Raw genomic sequence first — 17,229 nt, forward strand, 5'->3', positions numbered from 1 at the left:
TTCCGACTGAAACGGTCGGAAATCTCCCCCAGATTTAACAATAAATTGTTAGATTTTCGACTGATTCGGTCGGAAATTTTTTTAAAATAAAATTAATATTCAGAAATTTTCGACGGAATCCGTCGGAAATTAAATAAAATTTAATTTTTAATTATTAATTTCCGACAGATTCGGTCGGAAATTTAAAAAAAAATTATTAATATTCATCAGTTTTCGACGAATTCCGTCGAAAAATAAATAAAATTTAATTTTTAATTATGTATTTTTCTTGTATTATTACGACCGACTCAGTCGGTAAATTCCGACCACTTCAGTCGGTAAACTGAATTATTTGGTTGTCTGACCATTTCGAAATTTGCGACCACTTTAGTCGAAAATCACCGACGGATTCCGTCGGAAATTGTTTTCCGACCAACTTTTTTCCGACCGACCAAACTCGGTCGGAAAGTAGTCGGAAATACGTGATTTCCGACCGAATTCCGACCGTTTTGGCCGTCGAAAATCTGCCATTTTCTAGTAGTGTGATTACCACAAGATCTCTGACGAGATGTAATCCAAAGTTTTCCTTGGCAAAAGAAGGTGTAGCTCTCGTGGAGAGCATTTATCCCTTTTAGGAGTCCGAGAGAAAATAGCAATTTGTGCTGATAACGTTTTAAAAAACTTAGCTCAAAGTAATAATATAAAACAAAAAAATAGACAAGAATGTAGGGAGCAAGAGATGAGAGATTCTTATTTCTTTCATATATTCAAGTGTGTTACAAAATGACTCATCATCCTCTATTTATAGTACTACATAGAGGTATACCAAAAGAATTTCATAAATATGCCATTAAGCATTTGAGATCATGGTGGAAGATCATGTGGGAGGTATGGGAGTTACAACTATAACTATAAGTATTAGAGTAGTGGGAGTTATGGAGATAATGGAGAAGAGTAGTGGGTATTACTCATTTGGTGATTATGGACATCCACTATAATTATATTTTATAACAGTATAAAATATTTTAAATTAAATTATTTGCAATATTAAATATGAATTATTCTTCTTAAAACATACTGTATGAAATAGCTCGGTGACATAAACGGGAGAAAAAGGAGCATAACATAAACAGTAAATTTTTATCTATTGATGTGACCAATGAAAGACTCCAATTCCTTCCTTGTCACGCCGCCTTCAACCGCCGACTTCCGAATAGCCACTCCTAAATCCGCCGCTCTTTTACGAATCTCGTTTCCTTCATTGCTCGACACCAGTGTTTTCACTGCTCTTTCAACAGTATTTGATGTTACAACTTCATTTCTACGTTCCCAGTTGTTCATAAGAATTCCAACTTTCAGAAATTTCGTTATTAAAATGCTATTTCTTGGCTGATCAGAATGCATGGGCCATGCAATAATAGGAACTCCTGTTGAAAGACTCTCCATGCACGAATTCCATCCACAATGACTCATAAATCCAACAATCGAAAAATGTCCTAATATCTCCAATTGTGGTGCCCAATCTCTTACTATTATTCCTTTATTCTTAATTCTTTCTTCATACCCATTTGGAAGTTCAAATTTTCTCACGTCTCCTGAAAAAATATCTCCTTTATCGGCATCTCTCAATGCCCAAATGAACTTTGTGTTACTTCTTTCTAATCCTAGACAGAGCTCTTTGATTTGTTCATCAGTTAATGAAGTTGTTGTTCCAAATGAAATAAAGATGACAGATTTTGGAGATTGTTTATCAAGCCATGTCAAGCATTTGTGACGTTGCCCGATTGATGAATTGTTGCTTGAAGTGCTAGTCATCACTGGATTGAATGGACCTATAGCCCAGTGCATTTTGTTTCTTTTGATTGGTTCTTTTTCTAGTAAATTCATGAATTTTCCTTCTATGACTCTGCTTGTGTTGTAAATCTTTCCAGAGTCAGAATTTGAGTATTTCCTTTGTGCAGCCATGAAATCCATGAACTCTGACGTAAAACTACCTTCAAAATTACGAAAATAAATAAATAAGAGAGATGGTAAAATAAATAAAGAGATAGTAAAAATAAGAGATCATAGTAAATTCAACAAATTTACACCCAAGATCTGTTAGGGTGTTTGACAAAAAGTAAACATGCCTAAATGAGTTTATGTTCTATGTATTAACGGTGTAAAAAATAGTTGTAGAATCAAATCAATTATAGCATAATTACAAATAAATTTCTTGATGACATTAATTGCTACTTTGATAAAAATGGTTACTGACCTGCTATCACATATTAGAATTCAATGATAGTGTAAAAAACCTTTATATTGAATGACAGTGTAAAAAAACTTTTATGTTGTCGGCGATTATAACTTAAATCCAATATAAAAACTACTGACCTGCTATCACAAATTAAAATAAAATGATAGTATTAAAAGACTTTTATATTATCAGTGTATATAATTTAAATCCAATATAAAAAACAACCTGTAAGAGATGGTAGGTTTTCTAGTATTTGAGCTTCAATAGGGAAAGGCTTTCCCATAGATTCCCATAGGAACAAGAAAATAGTAAAAGCTGACACACTATGAAAGTTGTAGGACTCAGCATTTGGTAGTGAAGTGAAATCTTGAACAACATAAGCCATTAGAGAGTCGTGAATAACAACAATTCGACGTGCATTTGATGATAAAAATCGTAGAAGTGAAGCCACAGGCTCTCGAAGATGAGAGGACGATGATTCGAATGAAGGTTGAAGGTGTGAAGGGAATTTAATGGTGGAATTAGGGTTTGGAGGTGGTGACTGAAATGAAGGTATTGAAAATTCATGGAAATGAATGTTGTTCATAGCTATAGGGCTTAAACCTTGGGCTCTAATTTTGGCCTGGAGAGTATGATTTTTTGTACTAACATAGTGTACTGGGATTTTATAAGAACAAATGAGACGAGAGAGATGAAGTAATTGATTGAGGTGACCTTGTGCTGGAAAGGGCACAACAACAACTACAACTTCATATTTGTTGGCCATATAATATGTATGATGTTATAATTTATTAGTTTGACAAAGTAAGATGAATGTTGTTTGTGTATATATATATATATATATATATATATATATATTTTTTTTTTTGAACTAGAAGAATATTGATGCATTTTGTGTGTGTGTTTACGAAAAGCTTCTTGCTTGTTCTTGTTGGGTTTTGTTATTATTTATTAATAATAAAAGAGGTGTGAATGAAAAATGGTGGGAAAAGAAATTGAGGGAAGTGAAATTTTGAATGAGTTCATTTTACTAATGCATTTTGTCCCTCACTGGTAGAAGGAAAGAAAATCTTTGTTTATATATAGAGAAGCTCATCTTTTAGCTCTTAAGAAGAAGGCAAGCCTCGCGCCGTCGTCGTCGCTCGCTGGCTCGGCTTCGGCTTCGGCTTTGGTCAAAAATTGATTGATTAATCTTTTTGGACAAAATTCTTTTCAAATATTTAATTAATTAATTAAATTAACTAACGAAAATTCAATCCGGAATAACCCATGACCCACGACTCGGTCTGGTTCGGTCCGTTTTCTTTCCCGGATTATTTTAAATCCATTTTAATTTTCCCGCAATATTTCCAACAGCTATGGCTGTTCTGAAACAGTGTCAAACCTGTTCCAACAGCTATGGCTGTTCTGAAAGGTTGCAAACTTTTTCAGAAATAGTACCAAATTGGCTATAAATATTCCTTCAAATCCCAAAATATTTACTTACGAAATTTTCTGATAATCTTCTTCTTCTTCTGCACAAAAAGTTCAGTATGTTTTACAGCCTTCGAGTGGTTCGCTGTTCATCAGTGTTTTTGGTACCAACACTCCGATGAGTTAAATCGTTCTATCCTGGGAGGATATATTCCAGAACATCGGGTACTTGAGGGGAATAATCTCCTTAAGGACACATTGTGTATTCAATGGGCTCGATTTGTTCCTATACCGTTTTCAAAATTTATTTTAAAGTTCAAATACTGTTTTCAGAATTTATTTCTACTAACTTTCTATTTCTGTTTTCAGAAAGATTATTGTTTTATTTATTTACAGCAATACAGATTAATAACAGTTCTTTTATTCTGGTTCTCATTAACAAAAGGAGTATCCAAATCTAAGTTTTGAATAAATTGATGGAAACAATTGAAATTTTAAGTCTCCCCCTCCCCTCTCCTTTGCAATGGGACATTGTCCCATATTGAAAGAGGAAGTGGTTTTTATGGGTATATAAGCAATTGCTTTTCTTCTAGCTCTCTATGAGTTGAGAAGAAGGCAAGCCTCGTGCCGTCGTCGTCGTCGCTCGCTCGGCTTCGGATTCGGCTTCGGCTTCGGATTTGGATTTGGTCAAATGATTGATTGATTAATTTTTTTGACTAAATTTATTTGTTAATAGTAAAATATTAACAGAAATGTTATTAAATATTTATTTTAATAGCAGAATATTAATATTAAAATAAATATTAATATTAAATCCTCCAATCGGTTTTTCTGTTTTGGTAACAGAAAATTAACTATCCTCTTCAATTTTCCCTCTTTATTTTCCCTTTTTATTGTTGAATAAATAGCCATTTGTGTAATAGCATTTATGCTGTGGCCGTTTTGCATAAACAGCCGTTCTAAAGAGTTGCACCTCTTCAGATTTCAGCCCAACTTTGGCTATAAATACAATACTATTCTGCGCAGAATTTTCATACGATTTTTTGAGTTTCTTCTCCTTCTTCTGCATAGTTTAAATATCAAACAAAGCAACAGTAAGTGTGATTTGCTACCGAACTTTGTGTTCGCTGAGACACTGGGTTTGAAGTACCACTACACGAGTGTGTAATTCGTTCTATCCTGGGAGGAAATAATCCATAACCTTGGGTACTAGGAGGGGATTAAATTCCTTAAGGAAACACTGTGAATTCTGTAGGCTCGAATTGGTTTCTGTTATTTCGTTGTTCATTTCTGTTTATGTTCATTTATATTGCCGGAATTATTTTACAAATACAGTTTACTAACAATTATATCGACAAGGATACGACATTCTCTCTCTCTATATATATATATTTGTCTTGTCATGCTTACGCAGTATATATGATTTTCCCTGGGTCTAGGATATAAGTTGTCGGAATACTGATAAGAAGTTGTACTTTGTGTATAGGAAGAAATAAAGGTGTCTAACGGGCCGGGTTGACCCGTAACCGGACCGGCCCAGACCGGTTAAAATCGGAACCGGACCGTTACGGTACATAGGGTGCCGGGTGGGGCTGGGTAGGAGGGGTAGAGGGGGTTGGTCCGTTTATTTTTTTTGGAACGGTTAACCGGACCGGTCAAACCCGATCCACGTGAACAGTGCTGTGTACCGGTTTAACCGGCCCGGCCCGAACCGGTACAACGGCTAATTCTTTTTTTTTTTTGTTTTTTTTAATTTTTTGAAATCAGTGGGGCCCACTAACCGTTGGCAACGGTCACCCCTGGCAGGGATCCGTTGCCCAACAGGTTAATTGCATAAATAGCCTCTTTTTTCTTTAAAATTTAACCTTTTTTTAATTTACAAAATTAACCTTCTCTAAAACTATAAATACCCTCCTCCCCCCTCTTCATTTCTTCACTCAACTCTCATTTCTCAATCTTAATTTCTCTCATTCTCTCATTCTCCAATTTTCAAGACTTCAAGTCTTCAATTCATCTTCTAATTTTATTTGGCTCTTTTTTCTTGAATTAAATTTATCGTGTTTTATCATTCGGATTTTGAAGTTTGAACAATTGAACATCAAAATTGAAATACTTGCTTGACGTTTGTTCGTGGTAACATCGGAATTGCGTAATCAAGTGCTCAATTTATTGTCGAATTCAGTGCACTCCCTCCAACTCTTTCTCTTATTTACTATTTTAATTGGATATTTAATTTTAGCTTATACTTTAATTTTTACAATATGTTTAATGCTGCTAAAAGAGCGTGTAGAAAAGTTGCTGGTAGGGAAAATAAAAAAACAGGTAGTCCTTCAGCATCTGGTAGTAATAGTAATACCCCATTTACACATGTTTCCGAAACATCGCCTAATGATAATATAGATTATGAACAATTATAAGAAATTTTGGAATAGAAGATAATGAATTAGGGAAGATGAGATACCAGCTACTCCTACTAGTGCTGGAGCTGGTAGTGTTGGAGTTGCTACAAGGGGTGGTGGTCGTGGCACTAGTAGTAGACCACCTGTGGCTCCGACTACTAATCGTAGAAAAAGAAGTAAGGTTTGGAATTTTTTTGAACTGACAGAGTTAGATGCAAACTTTGTAAAGATGATTTTAAACATTTAACTGGAGGAAATTTAGGGGGGACTGGGACGCTTAGTAGATATATGAGAATTGGACATCCCATAGAATGAGGCTCTGATGGTGAGGGAAATCAAACAATTCTTAACCCTACTACTGGAGGACTTATGAAATATGATAAAATGAAGGATCGTGAGGAGTTAGCAAAAATGATTGCTTTGGGTTGTCTACCTTTTTCTTTTGCTTCTTCATCATATCTTATTATGTATTTTCAAAGGATTTACAATCCTTTATTTAAAGGTATCCCTAGAAGTACTTGTAGAGCTGATATCTTTAGACTTCATGGACAATATCAAACATACATACGTTATTTGTTTAGCCACCTTCCTTGTAGAGTTTCTCTAACTTCTGATATCGGCCATACTGTTAATAGAAATGATTATTTGACAATTACATGTCATTGGATAGATGATACTACTTGTATGCAAAAACGTATTATCGCTTTTAGATATGATGAAGATCAGAGTCATACTGCCGCGTTTATAAGTAGTACTATTTGTGAAGTTGTTGAATTTTATAATCTCAAGCAAAAAGTATTGTGTATGTCTTTTGATAATGCTTCTAACAATAATGCCGCAATTTCAATATTAAAACTGCATTTGCAACCACCTCTTGATGAAATTTTTCATGTTAGGTGTGCATGTCATGTTTATAATTTAATTATTAAAAGTGGCTTTGATTTATTTTCAACTGAGATTACTCATATTTGAAGAGCAGTTGGTGTTATTCAGGGAAATAATAGACAATCTAGAATAAAGGAATTTAAGAATAAGCGTGTCCAGTATAACCTTAAACCCAGATTCATGCCAGACGAAATTGTTACTAGATGGAATTATACATATATATTTTAAAATGTTGCTACAAATATAGATTCGCAATAACTGAAGTTGCTAATGCGCATTGAACCGTATGTTAACAACTACTACTTGGGAGGTCATTAATGATGTTGTTAAATTTTTACATAAATTTTATACAACTACTGTTGAGTTTTCTGGAGCATATTACCCTACTGTTACTATGGCTTTAGTACATATAGCTGAAATTTCTTTTCTACTCTTTGAATTTAAGAAGAAAGAAAAATATAAGGATGTTGTGGAAAAAATGCAAGCAAAATTCAAAAAATATTTCTTTCCAATTCCTCCGATTTACTTAATTGGTGTTGTTTTAAATCCTTCTATTAAGATGTCTGATTGTCACCAATTAATGAATGCTTTATATACTTATATGGAGATTGGACCAACTAAAACCCCGGATTTATATAATTGTATGAACAAGCTAAATGAATATTTACAACAATTATATAATTAGTATGCAAATGTAATTGATGATGCTGCTCGTACTGTAGGCAATGTTAATCCCACAATGCACTGTACCACTTCTGCTACTGTGGATGATGAAGAAGGCCTTGATAGTTTTAATATTTTTTCTACATTTTCTAACACTCAAACCAGTAGCAGGAACATTGATGAACTTCAATTCTACTTGTAGAAGCAAAAAGAGCCTCGCACAAAGGAATTTTCACCGTTGGAATGGTGGCATGAGAATGGAAAGCAATTTCCTGTTCTTTTCGCTATGGCTCGGGACGTGCTGAATGTGCCAATTTCAACTGTTGCATCAGAGAGTGCATTTAGCCAAGCAAGACAACAACTTGGAGACACCCGTCACTCATTGGGAAGCAATGCTTTGGAAGTTTTAGTATGTTTCAGAGATTGGATTAGATCGGAACGAAGAAATCAAGGACGTGAAGATGTTGATAGCCCAGAAGACGAGGAACTTGGAGATATATTAACACATGGTAACCCATCCGAATTTAACACTCCAGAAGAAGGTCACTCAGTTCATATTGATTATGAAGAACTTACTAAGGCAATGCAAAACCTTTGAATTTACTCTTTTTTGGTTAATTTACTTGTTGTTAAATGTAAACCTTTCAATTTGTAAGTTTGAATTTTGAAATAAATGTAGCACTTGCAATTTATAAGTGCAATTTTTTCCCATCTTCCTTGTATTCTTTATATTAGTACTTTGTATTAATATAACTTACAATAGTTATACAAAATACAGAAAAAAAATTAAAAAATACACTAAACCCAGCCCGGCCCGGCCTCCTCAACCCGTAACCCTTACGGTTCAATTTTTATCCGGATTAACCCGACCCGTTAAACTCGGTAAGCCCCAACCCGTAACCGGCCCGGACCATAACCCGTACGGGTCCAAAAAATATCTTTTGTATCAAAACTAAGTAATATTGTCATCACGAGTCGCCAGTCGACATTGAATGAATATGGAATGCCATTCGGTCTTCTATAAAATAGAAAATATTAATGCCAATCATGTGTGATTAACTCAAACGAGTCGACATCTCTGTTAATGTGAATAATTCTTTTTGAGGGACGACAAACACTGATCATGGCGGGGGTGGAGCAGCCTATGTCCTATCTTTTAAGAATAAGGTCCGAATATTGCATGTCACTCTATAAATATATAATATATCAATATATGGTTTATTTGATGTTGGCTCCATATTATATTCCATTCTAGGTGTGTTAGTATTAGATAGTATATATTCGCATATCAGATCAGATGGGAATAGACGAACTTGATTCTCTTTATCCTTTGATGGAAACTCTCATTAAGTTGCAAATAACTTATCGACGTGTAATATTATAAAACACGTCATTTTGATATTGACAACTCACTCTACATGTGTTAATTATGTTAACAAGTCTATAGTGTACATGTGTTAAATAATTCTAATTCTAATGTACATAGGTTGTCGTTGTTCAATGAATTTGACTTTTTAAGTACAGATTCAACAAAGAGGAAAGTAGGAAACCAACAACGTTTTTCATGATTTGACTTTGTGTAGGGCATAGAATTCCAAGTTTGTGTACTTATAAAAAATAAAATAAAAAACCAGCTAGCTGTAACAGTTGCTTGCCATTACTTGTGCAGAGCACTAGCAGAAGATACTACACTCCATTTATGAGTTTAAGTTGATTATATTTGTTTACCCTTAAAATTGGATAACAATTAAATTTATAAGTGATTTTAAGGATATGTGATTTCACTTAGTACAAACTGAGAAATATAAGAATTAATATTAGAAATCAACTATAAAATAAAGCAAACCAATACAATGAGCAATTATGGCCTTCGAGCTAGATCGCCCTCGAACCAACAAAATATGCTAACAAATGAGTGTGAACTAAACAGGAGAGCTTAGGAGAGAAAATGTAATATATTGCTTAATTTGTTATACGTGAATCCCCTTACAAAATGATTAGAACCCTTTTTATATAGTAGATGAATTCCACTTATGGTACAATTCTAAATACAAAAGAAAATCCCATGATTGGCTAAATGTCCGGTCTTGACTTGATACGTGACGAGATTTTCCGCCACGATCCTTGCCCGGTCACAGATATCTCGGCTTTCTATTATTCGGTTTAGCAAGCTTTCTTCGATCATGCTTGGTCTCCATCTCGCTTCGGTCTCGATTACGACTGGTCTTGATCTTGATCGATCATCGACTCACGAGCTTAGCGATCTATCTACGTGCCATGGTCCGACGCAATGCGAGGCCGGGCCTCGGTTTGCAACCCCCAATTTCGATTAGCCATACAAAGTTAGAGAGGCCCGATCTTAACCATATGCAATATTCTAATAACTCTTGTACTGAACATTGATAAATTGATTGATTTTGATAGAGTTTTAGGCCAATATTGTCCATTATCTTTGATAGTAGGTCTATTTTGGTCCCTCAAATATGATCCTGAGCATATTTAGTCCTTTAAGCATGCTAAAGTGGAGCACCTTTAGTCTCACTGACGCAATGTGCTCAAAAACTAGCGATGTTACTCAACTCTGATTCATGAAGTAAATCTTCTGCTCTGAAGCAAAACGTTTCCTCTCCTTTTATTGGATAATGCAAATTATCACTTTAATTCCTCATTTTTAGATAATTTCTTCTAAAAGTCTGACCTTGAAAATATCGCCTTCTGTGCTAGTTTTTAATGAGAAAATGACACTGTATAGTCGTAATAAAAATAATAGCCGAAATATGTATAAAATTTGTATTTTTTCGGTATACTATTTGTCTCTATCTATTGGTGGGGAGGTATATGAAGGATGGAATCAGTGGATTGAGGAATGAAACCTCGAAGACAAAGAGAAATATACATTTTGTATGTTAATGTACAAAAATTATACAAATTTTATATACTTTTTCGGCTACCAGATGTAAATATTTTATGGCACGAGCTAAAAATGATAATCAACCTGGTTATTCGTCTGATTCAATATTAATAATATGCCTAGAAGTAATCTTGGTAGCTCTATTTTTTTCAAATTTTAAATTTTTTTTTTTTGGAAAAATCAACCCAAATTTTTAAATGTATATGTATACATATAAAGTAATAGACAAAATTTATATATTTTTTTCGGCTACTAGCTATACAATGTCATTTTTTCATTAAAAACTGGCACATAAGGGGATATTTTCAAGGTCAAAATTTTAGAAGACATTATCTAAAGATGAGGAATTAAAGTGATAATTTGCGTTATCCAATAAAGGGGAGGAACCGTTTTGCTTCAGAGCAGAAGATTTGCTTCTTGAATCAGAGTTAGGTAACATCGTTAGTTTTTGAACACATTGTATCAGTGAGACTAAAAATGCTCAATTTCAATATACTTAAGGGACTAAATATGCTCAGTGTTATATTTGAGGGACCAAAAAAGACATACCCTCAAAGATAAGGGACAATATTGATCAAAAACTCGATTTTGATACTAATATTACCTTCAATTTAATGCCCTCTCTGAAAACTTCTACCCACTTATAAATTTCCTCATGCAACTGTAGCCTTTAATTTGATAAGGACGTAAAAATAGACTCTTCACTTTAACATTACTTGCCGTTGTCTCCTACCTTAATTAGGTCTAACACAACCCCAAAAGAAAACTCATAAAAACCGCTCTAGATCATATAAGGATTACTAAGACACTCATTACCTACCAATGTGGGACAATTCGACCCCTTGTATTTAAATTTTCAAGGGACAACTCTGTTATATTGCTCTAAGTTTGCACTTGCATACTATTGATTTCTATCTAATTACTAATTTTATTTTAAATGTGCAGGAAAGTCTTGGTGAGCAGTTGGAAATGGTGGCCAAACGACAATTTGACCTAATGGAATGTAATCATCAAGACTTTGGGCAATTATGATTTTTGTTATTCCTGATACTATAATAATACATTTGCTTTTTATAAAGTTAATTAATTGCTAGCATGCCCCTTGATACAAGTTTCTTTATTCGTTGATGTATTACACGAGATTTATTCCTTGTTTGAAGTTCATTGCAAGTTTACGCATTAGAATTATTCTTTTATTATCTACTAGTTCATTAGGTGCTAGAGATATTCATACTTAAATTTGATTATAGGATATGTACAAAATATAATTCACTGACCGCAGAAGTATTGCAATAGGGATTAGCAAAATTTGTGGCCTATATGGTAGCAAAACCTATACTTTACAAGTGTTACTTTTTGGAGCCATGCTTGAGAAGTGTAGCCTAAAGAGTAACAATGGTCACGCTTTTAATGGGTTGTTGCAGTACCTAAAAGTGTTGCCGTAGAGGGTATTACAAGTGTGGCTCTTGTTACACTTTTGGCCACGTTTTTCAAGTGTGGCTTCTAAAGCGACACTTGAAAAGTGTTGCCTTAGGGCAAATGTTACGCTCGTTTAGGCCACCCCTCAAAAAACGTTGCCTTAGGTCAAAAAGTGTGGCCTTTTGTTAAAGGCCACAATTTTGATAGTTAAGGCCACACTTTTTAGGTGTAGTTAAAGGGCTAAAATGTTGTAGTGTGAGATGTTCAGTTGATCTTTGGCTCGTTTCAAGACCAAAAGCAATCAAGGAAAGCACATTAATCTCATGTACCAAACGCAAATATTTTGTTTTGTTTTAAGAGGAAAAGAAATTTGGAAATCATTTTTCAAAAACTAAAATCAAGAGGTGTTGGAAAGCCAAAATCAATATGTTTTTAGGATATTGCTAGCTAGTTCCTTCATGATGGCTCAATTCATTCTATACGTAGCAATAACTCATTTTTAAGGACTCAGGCCACTCTCAAAAAGTACTTCTGGACTCTATTCTATATTTTTTTCTGTATGTATAAATTTTCAGAATCTTGTCCAACTTTAATTTGTCTGTCTCTTCTTTTTCAGTTTTATATTCCATGAAGTACACCGAATTAAAGTTGCCAATTAAGTTACTTTCCTATAATGGAGGGTCCAATTGGAAAAGTCTCAATAGGTGGAAACTAATATTCCACGTCACTAATTAAAAGTAAAAGACCAGAATATTAGTTCAAAGATAAAGCGATACATAGAGTAGTTGTACACATTTTATGTATAAGTAAATTATTTATAACGCCAATCATAGAAAAGATAAATTATTAATTCAAGAAGTCCAAACAGTGATGTGAACGACCGATTTCCTGAAGTGGAAGGGGGTTTCGCTATTTTTGAGAACAATAAGTATTGGACCAAAGTGTTTGGCAGAAATTGTATGAAGATAAAGTTCATAAATAGAAGTCGTTGGCATTTGATAGTTGATGATAAGATACCATTTAAAAATAGGACCAAAGTCTTAGGACCTGCTTGGCCATAGATTTTGCCAAAATAAATTTGGATTTTAATTGGTAAATATATATTTGGTCATAAATTTTACCTATATTTTGCAAAATTCCAAATTCCAAAAGGGTCAAAATATTATAAACACTAATAATATACATGTTTTTCCAAAATAAATTTGGGAAATATGTTTTGAAAATGTATGTCCAAACACATTTTCATCTTCAAACTACACCCAAATCAAATTTTTCAAAATAAATTTAGAAATTTATGGCCAAACGCTAGCTTATTTTGTGTCTATTTTGGATATAATAAGTATTGGACCAAAGTGTTTGGCAGAAATTGTATGAAGATAAAGCTCATAAATAGAAGTCGTCGGCATTTGATGGCTGATGATAAGATACCATTACAAAATAGGAACCCAAATGGATGTCTTGTTTTGTGTCTTTTTTCTGTCATTGATCTATTTCTGTCGCTAAAGCAATATAGAGGACTGTGTGTGCGCGACTATTTTGTGAGTATGTGATCATGCCCAACTATGCCTTATAAAAAGGATAAAACGGTCGCTGCAAATATATTCCGATTAACAAGTCCGGAATCGAATCTCACAGGAAATTAACCTATCAATCACAGTTATTGGACTCACAGAAATTCACGTATTCAATCTTCAGCGATATTTGAGTAACAAATGGGGTGTTTATTAACTAAATATTACATAATCAAAATGCAGTAATTAAGAACTAGCTATAAACTGATTGTAAGCAAGAATGAGAATGGTCTAAGGTTCTGATTTTCCCTCTTGTCGGATCCTTTCCGCTATATTTGCTATAAATTTGCCTAAGTCTTCTCTATCGATCATGAGCATTCTTACTGTTGTAACTCTCTCCCGAGTAATTACAACAATATACTAGACATATTCTCCCGAATTACGCTAGCTGGCCTTAGTTACAACTCACTTAGATCGCACCCAAGGTTTCGTTACCCCTAATCCCACCTTTAAACCCTTCGTATTGATCCCATGAAGCGTATGATTTAACGTCGCGGCATGATGCAGATAAGCGTATTTAAAGTACGCTCAACTGTGGAGGCTCGATCAAATGGGTCACTGATCCGTGCCCACATAATGCTTCAACCTATGCCCATTGTGTCACGACCCAAAAATCCTTCCGAAGGAGTCGTGATGGCACCTAGTCTCTAAACTAAGTAAGCTTAACATAAACTGAAATAACATTGATACTTACAACCTTTAAATTACATTACTCTGAACAAATTACAACTCTCAAAACCGGTGGTACAAGTCACAAGCCTTTCTAAGAGTAGTTATACAAAATAAATACATCACTGCTCCGAAACAAAAGGAACAAATGGAAATAAGTACAAATGAAGGTGACTCCGAGGTCTGCGAACGCTGTAACAGGTTTACCTTGAGTCTCCACCGCAACGATCCGCATAGCTACTACCGATCAAATACCTGATCTGTACGCAAAAATATACAGAAGTGTAGTATGAGCACACCACGGCGGTGCCCAGTAAATATCAAGACTAACCTCGGTGGGGTAGTGACGAGGAACAGTCCAGATACCTACTGGTCAAATAAATTGAACATGATTTTATAATGAACTATCAATCTTAAAAAGACATAGTAATATCAACAGCAGGGAAAGAACAAACTACAATCAGTAAGAACAATAAAGAGAAACACGGGTGGAAATGAAGATAACCAAATAAATTAATACCAACATAGCTGGAACACAGACAAGTAAAGAAAAATGTACTCAAACAAGGAAGGCGATGCCAACTCAAAAATTCATATCGTTTCTGATGCACAATTTCTAGCAATCTCAAACTCGATAACTCGTATCATAACCTCAATTACCAAACTTTAAGCACAACCGACACCTTGCGCCCACATACTCTATCTCACTTTACACAACAGTGTTCTCATGTTACTCAGTTCATAGGGTATATAACCAATATAATTAAGATATTCAAGGAGTCTGATTTACATAACATAAGTGGAGTACAACCTTTAAACCAATTAGGAATTCAGCAAGAAAAGATGAAGTTATTTTTAGAAATCACTTAAATAAAGAAAGTACCGTTTTCAATTAAAGTACAACATCGAATGAAATATTATCTTTAAAAAGAAATTTAATAAATTATCTTAGTAGAAATTCCAATTTTAAGTAAAATACAACTTCAGACGGTTCAAGGAAATTTAATTGAGTAACTAAATGAATTGAAGATGAAACAATTATTGAAATTTAAAGTATTGAAAAATATGTATATAAATACGGCAAAGTCTTGACAACATGATGGGGTTCCTTCACAAAGGATAACAACGGTAAAGGCACCTGAACAGTTAAAATACTTGAATTGGTAATAACAAATAAACAAAGCAAATAGAAAGTGCACGGCACCAAAATCCAATTACTAACAAGGATAAGGAAAAACAAACACAGAATTTCACTTTCATTTCATATCTTGTTGCAGGTGTGCAGCCCGATCCCATTTCACATATCTCGTTGCAGGCGTGCAACCCGCTCCCATTTCATATATCTCGTTGCAGGCGTGCAACCCGATCCCATTTCATATATCTCATTGCAGGCGTGCAACCCGCTCCCATTTCATTTATCTTGTTGCAGGCGTGCAACCCAATCCCATTTCATATATCTCGTTGCAGGCGTGCAACCCGCTCCAATTTCATATATCTTGTTGCAGGCGTGCACCCGGCTCCCATTTCATATATTTTGTTGCAGGCGTGCAACCTGCTCCTATTTCATATATCTTGTTGTAGGCGTGCAACCCACTCCAATTTACAAATCATCATCAATCATAAAAGAATCCCGGCAAGGGAAGAAGAGTATAACAACAACATCCCCGCAAGGGAGACAATATCATAACCAATAACATCCCGGCAAGGGAGACAAGATCGTAAAGAACAACATCCCAACAAGGGAAACAATATCATATGTATTAAAGACCCGGCAAGGGAATCAACAAGTACATAATAAGGGTCACGGAAAAACCAAGAAGCACGATAACCTCAACAAAACAACATGACATAACAAGCACATGATAACTACACCGGTAACCACAACAATTGGACATGTAACATATTTTCACGAAGTCATAGAGGAACTCACAATCAAGAAGTATCAAAACAATAAGGAAGACAATCACTTCAATTAAGGCAATTAAGGGTCAAGGTAACACATAAGAATTAGAGGAAAGCTAGCAACGTCATATGGAGCATATAGAGGCAATTTAAGCAATTAGGAAACTTAATCATAACGGAATACTTCCCACATAATGAACATAAGGGCCTAAGAAACCTAAAGGCAAATTTCACACAAATAAGTCCGAGCACACACTTATCACCTCGCGTGCACGGACTACAAATAGCATAGAATACTCAAATCCTAAGGGGAAGTCCTCCACACAAGGTTAGCCAAGATACTTACCTCAAAGACGACAACTCGGTACTCTAAAACGGACTTCTCGGGCAAAAAGACCTCCGGACAGCTCAAATCCAACTATAACAACTCCAAAATACACATAAATCGAATAAGGAACTATTCCGATTAATAAAGTTTCAATCTTTACAAAAATATAAAAATCAATCCAAAAGTTGACCCCCGGGCCCGCACCTCGGAACCCGTCAAATTTTACAAAATCCGATCACCCATTCAAACATGAGTTCAACCATACAAAATTTATCAAATTCCGATAACATTTGATCCCTCAAATCATGATTTTTCATTTTGAAATTTTTCTTCAAAAACCAACTCTTTCCCCAACCCAAAACACAATTTAAATGATAAAACAAAGACAAATTCATGGAATATATTTAATTCTAGTTGAAGAACACTTACTCAATCGAATTTCGTGAAAAACCCACCAAAATACGCCAAAACCGAGGTCTAGAAGTCAAAATATAATGAAAATGGTGAAACCCTCAATTTTGGGTTATATTCTGCCTACCTAGATGTTTGTTCATCGCGATCGCGGGAGAAGTGATGCGATCGCGCAGAAGAAAATAGCTACTGGCCCAAAATGTGCTACGCGATCGCGAAAGGACTGATATGATCACGTAGAAGGAAAATGCTACTGTCCAAATTTTGTGCTATGCGATCGCGAACAAATCAATGCAATTGCATCGAAGTAAAATCTTGCTGTCCAAATTTGTGCTACGCTATCGCGAACAAATCAATGCAATCGTACAGAAGGAAAATATGGTAGGCTGACATTGTACAACGCGATCGCGGCTACGCCTATGCGATCGCATAGAAGGAAA

At 34.8% G+C, this 17,229-nt stretch overlaps 1 protein-coding gene across 1 annotated transcript; it reads right to left on the reverse strand.

Moving 5' to 3' along the window:
- LOC109230414 (zeatin O-glucosyltransferase-like) lies at positions 1,027-2,992 on the reverse strand. Its single transcript, XM_019395927.1, has 2 exons — positions 2,444-2,992; positions 1,027-1,973 (listed from the first exon to the last, which is right to left on the reverse strand). Exons 1-2 carry the CDS (start codon positions 2,982-2,984, stop codon positions 1,120-1,122), a joined length of 1,395 nt encoding a protein of 464 aa, XP_019251472.1. The 5' UTR covers positions 2,985-2,992; the 3' UTR covers positions 1,027-1,119.

This window comes from Nicotiana attenuata, chromosome 7 (assembly GCF_001879085.1).
Source record: "Nicotiana attenuata strain UT chromosome 7, NIATTr2, whole genome shotgun sequence".
NCBI lineage: Eukaryota > Viridiplantae > Streptophyta > Magnoliopsida > Solanales > Solanaceae > Nicotiana > Nicotiana attenuata.

What these genes read in the sequence shown, in the direction of transcription:
- LOC109230414 (XM_019395927.1), bottom strand. Translation starts at nt 2,984, where the DNA reads ATGGCCAACAAATATGAAGTTGTAGTTGTTGTTGTGCCCTTTCCAGCA. An exon ending in AAACCTACCATCTCTTACAG is followed by an intron (nt 1,974 to 2,443) that starts GTTGTTTTTTAT and finishes GTAATTTTGAAG; the next exon opens with GTAGTTTTACGTCAGAGTTC.